The 14,525-nt window shown below is 40.2% G+C and overlaps 2 protein-coding genes across 3 annotated transcripts in view; both read right to left on the bottom strand.

The window, feature by feature from the left end:
- rigi (RNA sensor RIG-I) overlaps window positions 1-5,658 on the bottom strand; it is a 39,409-nt gene extending 33,751 nt beyond the window's left edge. Inside the window, exons 1-3 of one of the 2 annotated variants that reach the window (XM_079588677.1) lie at window positions 5,541-5,658; window positions 5,296-5,409; window positions 855-986 (exon numbers count right to left, since the gene is read on the bottom strand). In XM_079588677.1, the coding sequence (XP_079444803.1) occupies window positions 855-986; window positions 5,296-5,401 (238 nt within the window). In that variant the 5' untranslated portion in view covers window positions 5,402-5,409; window positions 5,541-5,658. The other variant, XM_079588676.1, reaches the window with a different exon arrangement.
- Window positions 5,659-6,498: 840 nt separating this feature from the next.
- On the bottom strand, window positions 6,499-14,066 carry toporsb (topoisomerase I binding, arginine/serine-rich b). The gene is made up of 3 exons (XM_079588507.1): window positions 13,814-14,066; window positions 11,634-12,623; window positions 6,499-9,777 (listed from the first exon to the last, which is right to left on the bottom strand). Exons 2-3 carry the CDS (start codon window positions 12,621-12,623, stop codon window positions 7,948-7,950), a joined length of 2,820 nt encoding a protein of 939 aa, XP_079444633.1. The 5' UTR covers window positions 13,814-14,066; the 3' UTR covers window positions 6,499-7,947.
- Window positions 14,067-14,525: the final 459 nt, after the last annotated feature.

The raw sequence follows: 14,525 nt of genomic DNA, 5'->3' as shown, positions 1-14,525 counted from the left end.
CGTAAGCTGTGAATGTCACTATTATTGTTGGCTCTTTGATGAATTGCTTTTGTATCCAATTATGACTTGGATTTTGCAAGTCGCTTTGGATAATTATGAAACGCTAGTGGACGGTTGCATTAACTACTTAGACTAGTCATCTAATTAAGACTGGACGTAACTTTTAAAGTCCCCCTGTGGTGAAAATCCAGCTTTTAATGTTGTTTATGTGTGTATGTGGTGTTATTAATCTGCTTTAACACACACCATGTGTAAGTTCATAAGTGGACAGCATTGCTGAGTATTTTCTGCTTAAAACTGCAGTGAACCAAAGACAGTCTCAAAAACACACTTTGAAATTTCTGGTGTTTCATTTATTTACATCAGGTGCAGATCGCCCACCTTGTCGGCAGAGGATATTCATTGACTGCTTGAGCCAGGCGAAATTAAAAAAGAAACCTGTCTGATAACAGTGGTGTTGAGACCCTTGTTCGAATCCGTCATTAATCGCAAATCAGCTCGGAGTTAGTGTCTATTTCAAACACAATTTTTTTTTAAAAAGTGGAAAAAAGGTGCCTAATGGGTATTTAATAGTGGGAATGACGAGTTTAACAGGTAGGTTTAGGGGAGGTAATATCAATGTCCCAATAAAGCATTTTAATAAATATAATCATGTACACTGAATATGCTGTTGTTGTTATTGCATAGTGTTTTATAATGCACTACAATAAAAAGAGGTGCAAATAGTACAGTATCGCCACTATTTGCACTAAGTATAAAAATAACTATTATTTAAGCGCAAATTAAAATAGTGGCACTTTCACTTAGTGTAAATAATAGCATCTATCAGCTGGTCCTGTAATTCCTGATCTCACCTGAGGCGAACAGGGTGTCCAGAAAGGCCTGAAACCAGCCCTCTTGCTCTAGAGAACACATCCGTTCCAGCAACATCTGGGCAGCGGCGGTCACAGACGTCTCCTCGGCAGAGAGAATCCTTTCCACCATCTCTGTGAAGAATAGAATAGAATCGAATTGAATAGAATGACACAGAATGGAATTGCCCAGTCATTTTAAATTAAACTACAATCTTACAAACAGTTAAGAAAAAAATCCCACTGGGGATTCACTACCATATGGCGTCAATCAGGGTTATTATCGTTAACTTAAACTACTATAAAAATGTATGTTAAGTGAAATAAAATAAATTATAAATATTAGTCAAGCTAGATAAAAATTAGAAATGTTGCCTTGGAAATAAACTATAAAACTAAAATTATTAACTAGAAACAAACAACAACAAAACTAAATAGCAATATTTAGAAGAAAAATAATAATAAAATAACAAAAGTACTAATTTTTTTATTAATTAACATGAAAAATTTAAATCTAATAATAAAAACTACTTAAAAAATATCAATAAAACTATACTAAATGTGACCCTGGATCCCAAACCCAGTCTGGAGCCGCACGGGTATATCTGTGGCAATAGCCAACTATACAGTACATTGTATGAGTCAAGATTATCCATTTTTCTTTAATGCCAAAAATCATGAGGATATTAAGATCATGTTCCATGAAGATATTTAGTAAATGTCCTACCGTAAATATATAAAACATGTATTTTTGTGAGTGAATGCAGCACAATCGTGAACATAAATGCACAACTTTAAAGGAGATTTTCTCAATGTTTACATTTTTTTGCTCCCTCAGATTCCAGATTTTCAATAGTTGTGTCTCGACCAAATATTGTCCTATACTAACAAACCACACATCAAGTGAAAGCTGATTTATTCAACTTTCAGATTATGTATAAATCTCACTTTAAAAAAATTGTACCATGTAGTCCAGGGTCACAAATATAAAACAACACTGGTGTGTACAATATTTATAATATTTTTTCCCTGTAGGATTCAAACATTACTAAAAAATAAACATTAGGCTACTAAATAGAGTACTAAAAAATATAGGCTATCTTTAACCTTCATTATTATTCATTTTTTATTTTTATTCAAACTGGGTTCTGCAAGGCAGTGCTATGTTGTCCGTGGAAAACTTGAGAGAAAAAACAGTGTAAATAAATGAATGAATAATAAAATCAATCTAAATGTATAAAATAAAAATATATTTACATTTTTAATTTAGAACATTTTGGGGTCCTTTTTATCACCTCCAATAAATTAAAACAATCCAGTATGACATAAAAGTCTTTTCAGGGTGTTAGTCCTGCAGAAACTCTCTGATTATGCTAACATTATTAACCCTTATGTGCTGTTGGGGCTGTTTTCAGCCACTATGGGGTATTTTTGAGTCTTATTTTGGCCATAACTTTTTCCGTGTTTCAGCAAATGGAATGATTTTTGGTGACAAAGCTTATTTTTACACATATTTTAGGAAAATGCTTTGAAAATTTTCAAAAACTTAACAGTACACTCTGGGCAAATTCACTACCCTTTCGTTATGTTCGTGGCTGAAAACAGCCACTACTTTAAACTGCTGTAAAAATTGATCAGATAAATATTTTTTTGCCATTTTTTTTGCATAAATCTATTAATCAACATCAGTCCTGTTCAAAACTACTAAATGTTTTTAAAAAAATCAAGATTTTAACTCTTTAATTGCCAAATTCATAAATTATGACACTGTTTTGGGAGGGGAAAAAACACAAAATTACTTATTTTCAATATAAAATGTGATTGTGGACTGGATTTTTTTTAACCTTTTATCACAGTCTTGGACATGTCAAAGATTAGAAACAACATTGGTTTTGATGCATTGTTAGTTTTTGTGCAGCATCAGATTTTAACTTTTTCTCCCTCATTTACGGTTCGTGGCTGTTTTTGCCCCATTGACTTCCATTATAACCACATTTTTTGATTGCAAAGCCATGACACCATATAATCATGCATTTTTTATTGTTGGTGGTTTTCCCTGTTGGGAAGAGGTAAAAATTGAAATTTTTACTGTTGATAACCAGGTGGCACCATTAACCCTTTATATAGGCCTGTGCAAAAAAAAGCTTAGTTTCTGGCTTTTACATGGAGTTATATGGAGTATAATAGCATAATAAAGTGTGTGTGTGTGTGTGTGTGTGTGTGTGTGTGTGTGTGTGTGTGTGTGTGTGTGTGTGTGTGTGTGTGTGTGTGAGAGAGAGAGAGAGAGAGAGAGAGAGAGAGAGAACTCACCTTGATGCGTCTGAGAAAATCAAAATATGCACCTCAGCTCTCAGAACTACATGGAGTAAACAAAAACAAAGTAAGTGTATTTATGCATCTGCCTTTTGATAATGAGAAATGCAGACTAAACAAAAACTAAGCAAGTGGATTTGAACACTTGCATGCAAGCCTGCTGGTCATTTGATGGTGAGAAGAGCAGGCAACATGAGAAAGGGCTTGACTTGCAGTGAAGTTTTAGAGATGATTCTGCAGCCTGACCCCTCCAGCGAGCTGCAGGATGTATTGTCTTCTCCCTCTGACACCACAGACTCAGGAGACTCAGATCCTGATTTGGATGTGGCACCCTCATCATCCTCTCTAGCTTCCACTGAAGGCGAGGAGGATTCGGAGGATCCTGGGTCTGGGTGGATTGGGAGAAACGGCGAAGTGTGGTTTTCCACCAACGCGGAGACACCTCCTTTTCTTCAGCCTGCCAGAGTCGACTCCAGGGCCGACGAGATGATTGACCTCATTGTCAGCATGACCAACCTCCAAAACGCAGAGCTCTGCTGATTTCTTGAATCTTGAGAGGGACATGGTGGCTCTAAAAATCGCACGACCACTGTGATCATCCCACAGGCAACGTGTGGACTCCCCTCTGGACCTGTAGACGCCGGCCAAAATCAGTAGCCCCATGTAGGCACGGAGATCTGTGGAGTCCACCCCGGTCCAGTTTCTCATTGTGCGGCGCCCGTAAAAAACAGATTGAACACAGAATCGATGTTCTGGACCCTTGCGATGGCATAGCGCGTCGGCCATGAAGTCATGCCTCTGGCAGGCTGAAGAAAAGGAGGTGTCTCCGCGTTGGTGGAAAACCACACTTCGCCGTTTCTCCCAATCCACCCAGACCCAGGATCCTCTGAATCCTCCTCGCCTTCAGTGGAAGCTAGAGAGGATGATGAGGGTGCCACATCCAAATCAGGATCTGAGTCTCCTGAGTCTGTGGTGTCAGAGGGAGAAGACAATACATCCTGCAGCTCGCTGGAGGGGTCAGGCTGCAGAATCATCTCTAAAACTTCACTACAAGTCAAGCCCTTTCTCATGTTGCCTGCTCTTCTCACCATCAAATGACCAGCAGGCTTGCATGCAAGTGTTCAAATCCACTTGCTTAGTTTTTGTTTAGTCTGCATTTCTCACCATCAAAAGGCAGATGCATAAATACACTTACTTTGTTTTTGTTTACTCCATGTAGTTCTGAGAGCTGAGGTGCATATTTTGATTTTCTCAGACGCATCAAGGTGAGTTATCTCTCTCTCTCTCTCTCTCTCTCTCTCTCTCTCTCACACACACACACACACACACACACACACACACACACACTTTATTATGCTATTATACTCCATATGACTCCATGTAAAAGCCAGAAACTAAGCTTTTTTTTGCACAGGCCTATATAAAGGGTTAATGGTGCCACCTGGTTATCAACAGTAAAAATTACTAATTTTACCTCTTCCCAACAGGGAAAACCACCAACAATCAAAAATGCATGATTTTATGGTGTCATGGCTTTGCAATCAAAAAATGTGGTTATAATGGAAGTCAATGGGGCAAAAACAGCCACGAACCGTAAATGAGGGAGAAAAAGTTAAAATCTGATGCTGCACAAAAACTAACAATGCATCAAAACCAATGTTGTTTCTAATCTTTGACATGTCCAAGACTGTGATAAAAGGTAAAAAAAAATACAGTCCACAATCACATTTTATATTGAAAATAAGTAATTTTGTGTTTTTTCCCCTCCCAAATCAGTGACATAATTTATGAATTTGGCAATTAAAGAGTTAAAATCTTGATTTTTTTAAAAACATTTAGTAGTTTTGAACAGGACTGAGGTTGATTAATAGATTTATGCAAAAAAAATGGCAAAAAAATATTTATCTGATCAATTTTTACAGCAGTTTAAAGTAGTGGCTGTTTTCAGCCACGAACATAACGAAAGGATGGGAATTTGAACAATGCACAAGGGTTAAACACATTACAAATATATTTCTGATACATCCAATATCCAATAGGACTCTAATCAAATATTAACTGAGGAAGATGACAAGTTTCTGCAGGTTTTATGAAACTTATGAAATTACCTGTAGTTCGTTCATTAACTCACCTTTATCAAAGTACGTCGTCATGAAGGTTTTGATGAGTGACGGTCGTAAAATCTTCGCGATATAATCGCTCAAGCGCCGCAAATTCTCCTTTTCCTGCTCGTACATTTCTGCGGCTATTCGGGACAGGACTGATTATGATGAAGACTGGCTTATTATATACGTCCTGACTGAGCCTGAGCTCACGACATCTGATCAAGAAACAAAAGCGAAACTACAACAAACAAGGAAGCGAAAGATATTTTACCTCAGTCGTCTCAACATCCAGTGAGCTGTCTATAAAGGCGTGTTCAAAACGCCTACGATGCCCAGAACTGCCGTCTTGTTAGTCAGCTCACGAGGATTTAAGACACAGCCAACACTCCTCATTGTGTCAGTGCTGCAAAAACATCAACAACAATTGAGAATTTCACCGAAAATGAAATCAAATGTGTCCCTTTTCCGAATAAATCCGCAAAATCCTTGAGGGGGAACTCAAAAAAAAAAGTTTACCTCAAAAGCTCGTGATACTTTGGAAAACATTTCTGATAATAAATAATAATATTGAGGTAACACATAGCTATAGAAGTGAGGATAATAATTAATTCCACAGTATTAAGCTGGTTCCTATACATTATAGATGTCCTAAAAATAAACGTAGTTAAACTATATAACTGATATAAAAAGCACATAAGTGTACAACCATTTTGACTTTTTAATCACAGGTTACAGTCCTATCATATGCGAAAATCGCGAGGGGGCGCTATTTAATATAAGCACATCAACTTTTGTTGATCACATAGCTTGTTTTTGGTTTTTAGCATACTGTCTATGGTTTTTAGCGATAATCCAAAAGCTATGCTAGCGCTAGCTATAGCCTGTTGTAACAAAAAAGAAAAAGAAAAAAGGATGCTGATATATATTCATACCTTGACGTCACTTTCCCGCGGGAACACACACTCCCTCAGTGGCAAAAAAATATGTTGCCTGACTGGATTTAATGGTTTAACGATGATCAGTTTAAACTAGTGTTCCTTACAACTACCAAATATTGCCATGATATTAGATATATTGACATGCAGCTTGTTTCCTGACATTTATATGTGACATTTTGACACCAAGGAAATAAAGCACATTTGCCTGTGAACGCTTTATATAAATACAACATAGGTCAATACAATCCAGTTGATCATCACTTCCAGCACTAAAACTTGTATAGTTTTTTTGTCAGTGTTTATTTAAAAACAATATTATGCAGATTATAGGATGACACATATTTAATTGAGGAGTTGTCAATACAATAACAATACAATATTTAGGGTATGCGTTTACCCCCCAAAATTCAGCATATTAACACAAAATGGAAAACTGCAAATCCACCTTTCTCTGCCAGGAGTCCTTCTGTCAATTGCAGCGATCCATTTGCTTCTCTGTTCTGTAGCTTTCAGCAGTCTGTAAAACATATACCTCAGATTTCTTGCTAAATCTAGTTGCACAGTCAATCTCAAACCTATTTCGCGGTTTACATGCGTTTTGTGTTTCTCGCACATTCACCCTGAAAAAAAGTGCTGCCACTCAGTTTTTTTGCCACTCAGTGGGCGTGACCGCAGTCACTCCGGCCGACGGTGACGTCACGCGCATAACCTCTATTGAACTAAGGCCTAATCCTGGCTTAATCTAAGCCTCGTCTGTGAAACCGTCACAATTATGAAATTTGAGGCAACAGTTTTGACAGCTATTTTATTTAATTTCAAACAAACCGGCTCCCAACTCTACCAAAGACTATCAATGCCTGATACTGTAGTCAAGCTATTTAAAGCATTACCTGGAAGACACAGGATTCATCACTCTGCTGTATCCCAACTGGTTATAACACAACACATCACAATCATGACCAGGTCACAAAATGGATGAACTAATGCTGCAATTCAAAAAGAAAGACAAACCGATTCAGACGCTGGATTGCACATCTATTAAATGCATTTATTGATTGTTGGCTGACATGATGGACAGCTGTTGTAAAGAAGGCTCGTTGTGTGTTCAGTAGACATGATCAGTGAATTATATCTCCAGGGTGTCACCATAGTCCCACATACACATAGTTTACTGTGTAACGAAGGCGCACGTCACCTGTTCCCTGAGTTCAAAAAAGACACAATTCTCAAAGTTCATTGGGACTGAATTACAAATGATCAACAGTGGTTCTCAACCAGTGAGTCTGGTCCCAAAAACAGACGTCTGGTCTGTTAAAAAGCAGAAAATGCAACTAAACTGCAACTTACCTTATCAATAAATTTTCCCATATATTTTACTCAGTTGGTCAAAAGCCAAAATCTGGGACCGGAACCAATCAAGTGGAGAACCACTAGTCTAGTTAGTAACCCTAATGTATTTGCTGCTACAAAGGGTTACATCAAGTCATCCAGACATGACTGTTGTTGGGCTGTGGCACAGTAAGTAAGCACCAGATTCGAGGAAGAGGATCACTGCAACTATAAACAACATGAACAATAATAATGACATTGGAAATGACAAAAAAACGTCTGAATGTTTCTTAAGCATTTGTTCCCAGCAGAAATCTTTAAATGAGATTAAAAAAACCTCTAGACAGACTGAGTGATTCAGATAAGCATTATACAAGTAAGAAAAAGTCTCGATGTACGTCTGTTTTAGTTCTAGCTAGCAAATTTGGTCACCAGCTCTTGCAGCCCGTCGCCGTCCGTGTTCTTGTTCTCCAAGTTTTCTGCAACTCCTCTTGTGTCTGATTGGTCTTTTCGTGGGCTAGAAACGCGCTCCCGTTGGACGTGAGCACTTGCGTAAGGACTCGGCCTCACCTCTGGTAGGAATTCCTCAAGATCTTGCAGGATAGTTTCAAGAAGTCTTGTGTCCGAAGGTGGGGCTGGTGACATCGAAGCCATTGTGAAGGGGTCGGGCACAAACTCTTCGTGGTTATCCAAATTTCGGGAGCAGTCGGAACTACTCCGGTCGACTACGTCCACCACACAGTCGTCCAGGTTTAGTGTGCGTTCAGTGCGGACTACAGGACTCGAGGACTCGGATTGAGGATTTGAGGAGGCTAAGGTACAACTCAAGTTCTGGTTCATATCTCGCTCAGGAGTCCCGTCCCTCTGCTCGACATCTGCAGCGGTTTGGTCTATAATATCCATGACGCGGTCCAGACAGTCGATGGTACGGTCACTGTCGCTGTCAATCGTGATTACAGTGGGTGAACGGAGTTCCCTCTTCCGCTTTCGGTGCTTCCTCTTCTTCCGCTGGTGCCAATGCGGTTCGGGTGCCCTTCGCTCGTAGATGATCTCCACACTGGGAGATCGTTCCCTACTGCGCCGTCGCCGCTTTTCCTTGGTTGCAGTTCCCTCCTCGTGCAGCCGCTGGGCCGCTCGCTCCAAGTGCCGGGTTTTGTACTTGCGTTTCCCACTTGGTTTGTCCAGGCAGGACCTTTCGGATTGCGAGTCGGCGCTGCTGCTGCTGATCGCTCGCTTGCGGCGTTTACGAGAGCGCTGTGACTCTCTGGGATGGTGGGAACTAAGGAACGAGTCCAAGTCGGGAGACCTGCTCTTCATTTCCCTGATTCTCCTCTTCCTGGAGTAGGAAGGAGACTGTGAGAGTTTCTCTTGTACGTGGCACTCTTGGCTCGTGTTGTTTAGAGAGGTAGAGCAGTCGCTACCGTGAGACCCAGAGACAGGGCTGCCGCTCCAAATAGACAAGGTAGGACTCTGAGCGGACCAACTCGGAGGCGAACGTGTTTGGGTTGGCGAGCAATCTGGGGTCTTGACGTGCCATGATTGTTCTAAACTCTTGGGTTTCTCTTTGCTGACAGAGCGGCGGTCTTTGCGTTTCCCATGAGCTTTGATCTCAGTGTCATCTTGATTCTGCTGTAAATCTGAACCATCGTTGGACAGGTGAGTGCGGCAGGACAAGTAATTGGTCTCTCTTTCTCTGCTGTGTGAATCCGAGAGTGTCCGCTGGGGACTGCATGAGGGAGCGAGACCTGGGGATAAACTGGGAATACGCAGGTTCATATGGGACTGCGAAGGGAGCTCCATTTGGGATGTTTCTAATTTCGTCACTGGGGTTGTCGTCTTCGTATCGGCTGCCTCCTGCTCCTCTTCAGACGAATCCGAGGAGAGCTGAACAAGCTCTGGGGTCCGTTCGGCCATCGGCTTCACGTATCCCACAATCAGGCACTCTTCCTCTTCGTTATCTTCACCCCGTCCAGCTGAAACGCTGCTACTTGCCGCAGGCCCAGTCATGTCAGGGCCGCTGAAAGGTGGGGCTGTGCTTGAGCTTGGCTCCGCCCCCTCATCCTGTGATTGGCTAGAAGAGGGAAAGAGGGTTGAATAGGAGGGACCAGGCGTCTCGTCATCCCACGCTGACTGGCTCAGCAAACTTTCCGTTCCACTTGCATTGGCAATGGATGCAAGGTGTTCCTGGACAGCAGAGGGATTCTCTGTCACATTGTCCTCACTGTCATTATCATCATCATCCTGTGAGAAAAGACAATGCAACAATTAAGACTGGACCTCAGCATGAACATAACCAAAACCACAATAATGCCCTTCTGCTGTTCTCTGACATTATCTGCTTACAATAAACATAAAACAGTGTCAGACCACCTCATAGGGGATGATTTCAAGAGAATAACAACTTAAATTATGCTCTGCTTCTTACACACAGCTATCATATGACTTACTGTAGAGATATAGACATACTCAATATCATTGAGATTTATGAATTTGGTGAGATCCAAAATATATTATAGCGCAATTAAAGCATTATATTAGTTTGTGTATTACCTGAGAATCCAACTTATGGTGATACAAACACATACTCTACCAGTGGAAGAAAAAAAACTTATGGTTGGGGATATTTGGTCATATCTGGAGCTTGACACCCCTCAATCTCTCTATTTAGGGTCAATCCATCTCTAGTGGTCCAACAGAGGTTTAATTTTTTACCTCTATTTATTGCTATTGCAAAACCACTAGATTTTTTATTTTTATTTAAGGTGGCTGTCTTTGTGTGATGGCCCACAACAAATTTAGGTGTATATGACTGTTTACGGAAACCTCAATATTTCCGCTCAGGATTGTCCAAGTTCCTTGAACAAAAACAAAACTGATCTATAGAGCACATTACAAGTACATATATAAACGTTTGAAGTACACAAGTATATAAACGCATCAGAACACAGATCTGAATGTTCGTTGTGATTGGACTTATCAAAGTTTTAAAAGAAAGCCGAATTAACAATTAAACATGTAGCTCTGTTGTGTATGGAGTCAATATAATGCCACATAGTTTTGCAAAAGAATAAAGTATCGCAAAAGAAAATGAAGTTTTGCAAAAACAAAAATAAAGTATTAAGAGAAAAAAATAAGTTTTGCAAACAAAAATAAAGTTAGCTAAATAAAATAAAGTACTTCTACAAAAAGAAAGATATAATTTATTGCAAAAATCAATGACAGCTGTAATCCTATTTTATCTCTGCAACATATTTTCCATACTCACAACTACTTTTACCTAAGTTATTTGCAACGCTGCTTTGATTCTGCGTTTCTGTGTGCTCGCAATACCATTTCTCCTTTGCACTTCCCTTTTCTCTGCGTTGCTCTTCATGGCGCTGGTTTATCGTGAGGGTGGAGTCAAGAACCCCGCGGAGCCGCGTCATCAGCAGGAGACGCAGATCGCAACAGTGTTCAAGTCACAAACTCATTGGGTGCTTCTCAATTCTTATTTGTGCATCCTCGTTTCCTTCCCTCGCGTCTCAGCTCCGCCCCCTGTAGGACGCGAGGGAAGGCTGCAAGGAAAGAAAATGAGGACGGAGGAATCGAATTAAAGCTTTTTTATACATTGGAATACTTGATCACTCGAGCGTCACTTCAGTGTCATCAGCAGTGCTCAAATGATCTGCCCTCACGTTGTTGAAGTTTGGTTATTTAAATAATTCATAATAAATAATAATAAAGCAAGATACCCTGTTGAAATATGTGTGATGTGAAGGGGGAGGAGAATTGATACGTGCGTCACGTTTAGTCAACAAAAAACTTCCGCAAAGGATACGCCAGTGTATCCTCGCTCATGACTCCTCAGGAAGCCTCCTCGCAGTGCAATTATCTTTTTGTGGAAGTACTTTCTTTTATTTAGCAAATCTTATTTTTTTTCTCAATACTTTTTTCACCTTTGCCTTTCTTTATTTTTGTGAGCAAAACATTATTTTCTTTTGCGATACTTTATTCTTTTGCAAAACTATGTGGCATTATATTGACTCCATAGTTGTGCACCATGACAAAGACAACTGCTGTGGTTAAACCAAGTAACATAATAATAATAAAAAACTGACCTCAGAGATGGCAATAACGGAAAGGTCCGAGCTGCTGCCCTCCTCGTAGCTGGGAGCGGGACAGTCGTAAATGGCCTGCTGGTCGTACGTCTCCATGTTGAGGGTGGAGCGAGCGAAACTCACCAGCTCGTGCAGGAAGTGGTCAGTGCGCGCCAACAGGAAGGGGCGGAGCTCGTCCCGTATGGCCGAATCCTCCATGTTATAGTTCATAATGCGCGAGATGATGATGTTCTGCACGATGTTCACCAGCGATCCGTGCGAACCGTACAACACCGTGAGTTCGCGTTGTAGCCAAGGCAAAAGTCGCCGCAAACATCCAGGGTTTTGTCGTAAGAACGACGCCGAAATATCCCTCTGGCGGCCGACGTCTCTCGTGTTGCGCACGCGTACGCCAGTCCTGTAAAGCGCACGCCGAAACGCGACAACATCCTGGTCCCGTAAGCGGCGCAGGTTCCGCCCCTCGCCCCGCCCTTGCCTGCGCGCCGTCAGTCGTAGCACCATTTGCTGCACGTCTTGGTTATCCGTTAGCGCCGCCGCGTCTGTGAGACCGCCGAACATGACTTCCTCCATTGGTGGTGAAGACGAAGGGACGGGTTGTTGCGCTCTGTGGCTCCGCCTCTCTCTCCCTCGAAGGGCTCGGGGGCGTAGCACGCGCTGGGGAGCGTTGCTAGCGGTGGCGTTCGCAGCCGCTCCATTCTCCACCGGCGGCACCACAAACTCCTTAAAATCTTTTTCCCCTTTGACGGAGTGGTATATGGAGTGGAACGGCTGCTTGCAGAGCGGACACTCCGCTTTGTTTTTGGACCACTCGTGGATGCAGCGGAAACAGAACTGGTGCAAGCAGCGGTCCAGCGACGCCACGTTATTGAAGCCGTCGAGGCAGATGGGGCATTTGGAGTCTGGCGACGCGTTGGCCAATAAACGCTGAGAAGATTTGCCAACGCTGGGTTTCTTCCTCAAACGCAACTTCATCTTAGTGGGCGCCATCATCTACGGCACACACAAAAACATCAGCTCAGTGTATACGTTACATTTCATCCAATGCAACTTACAATGCTAATTATTACAGGAGTCAACAACATTTACTTGACGTTTAGGCCTAGTTCCCAGCTAAAAAATATTTTTTGTTCTGGTGAAAGAAATGAAAGGATGAATTTTTACTGTGGGATCCACTATTATGTAGAGGGGGTCAAAATGGCAATTCTAACTAAATTACTTTGGGAAGATGGCAGCATCCTTATGTTATTTTTACACAGAGATTAGTGGGTCTATTAGTAAAAATGTGTTTACTTTACTTTACTCAGGGGGATTAAATGCCACTAGTTGGAACAAACCGTAATAATTTGCCCTACTGTCTGTGTTCAAAATAAATTAAAAGAAATCTAGCATTGGAGATTTTTTTATTTTTCCTGTTGTACCGAAATTGTATCGAACCGTGACCCCAAAACTGAGAGGTACGTACCGAACCCTGACTTCTGTGAACCCTTACACAACCATTATGTTATATATCCCCTGTGTTATATGACATGTCTTCAACTATATACAGTAAAGAAATTACAAAAAAACTCAATGTACACCAAAGATGTACTGTAGTAAGGGTTTTTCTGCAACTATTACTTACTTAATTGCTTAAAAGCAGCAAGTTTGACAATATAGCATGGTATATATAAAGTGCTTTGTAAATAAATGTAAAAAAAACATGTAAATATAATGGAATATGAATAATGTAATCATTCAGTACTACGGTATACATCAAAACACCATGGTATCTCCATCTAATACCATCACAATACCATAGTAGATTGACAGTACTTTTTGTGGATAATGCGACATTTAGTGTGTAACTAATTTGCATAAAGACTTTAATAATAATAATTTAAATTAAGATAATTCAAATTGAGTAAACGAAGACATTCTTGTGTCTCTGAAAACACTGACAGTCAGCAAACACTGACACACCGATGTTATGTTCAAAATGCCATCAAAAATGTGACATATTTAAAAAAATAACCAGTTAACGTTACATTGCTGTCGGTTTTCATCGAGGATCACTGGATATCTCTCTCTTGCCTTCAAAGCAACGATTATAAAACACCTTTATCGATAATAGACGGGCGAATAAATGAAATCTGATTGAAAAAAACAAAACAAATAGATAGTTTTATGAAACAGATTCTCACCTGATCATCACCTCCTCATTACAAAGCCTCAAACACACTGTAAATAATCCAAACCGCATGCGCGCGCGCCCATTAACACAACTATATCACATCAGCGTGATATCCGTAATCATAAACACAGAAAACAAAAGAAAATGTACATTAAAAGCCGATGGAAGTGAAGGAGTTTCGCACTGCTGTTGAGAAACAGAACACACAGCAGAGAACCTCATCCGGCAGGCGTCACGCGCACGCGCCCCCAACGGACCGGGGCGGTACTGCAACACGATCACGTGACTAAAAAGCGCTTTCTATCTTTACAACAAATGTGTAAACTATAAATAAATAAATAAATAAATACATGAATAAAGTTTTTGAATAGAAATAGATTTGAATAGAATCTGAGTAAATGCAGAAATTCGTCTTTTTTTTGTAAATCATAATTTTGGCTTAAAAATAATTGTGTATGTAATAAATAAAATGATTAATTTCGAAATAATGATTCAACTAAGCCAACGAAATAACTAAGTCACATTTATTAGATAAAAAGTCGAAATGTCATACTAAGTCATATTTATGATATGAAAATTTAGGAATGAAAAATTCGAAATTATGAAATGGAAAGTCGAAACTATGACGTAAATTATGACGTTAAAAATTAAATCATGAGATAAACGTCTAAATTATGGCATAAATCTATTTGTACTTTTTATGTGCCAAACATGATTTTCTT

This window comes from Phoxinus phoxinus (assembly GCF_949152265.1).
Source record: "Phoxinus phoxinus genome assembly, chromosome: 18".
Lineage (NCBI taxonomy): Eukaryota > Metazoa > Chordata > Actinopteri > Cypriniformes > Leuciscidae > Phoxinus > Phoxinus phoxinus.
This window is presented reverse-complemented; position numbering and strand designations above follow the sequence as displayed.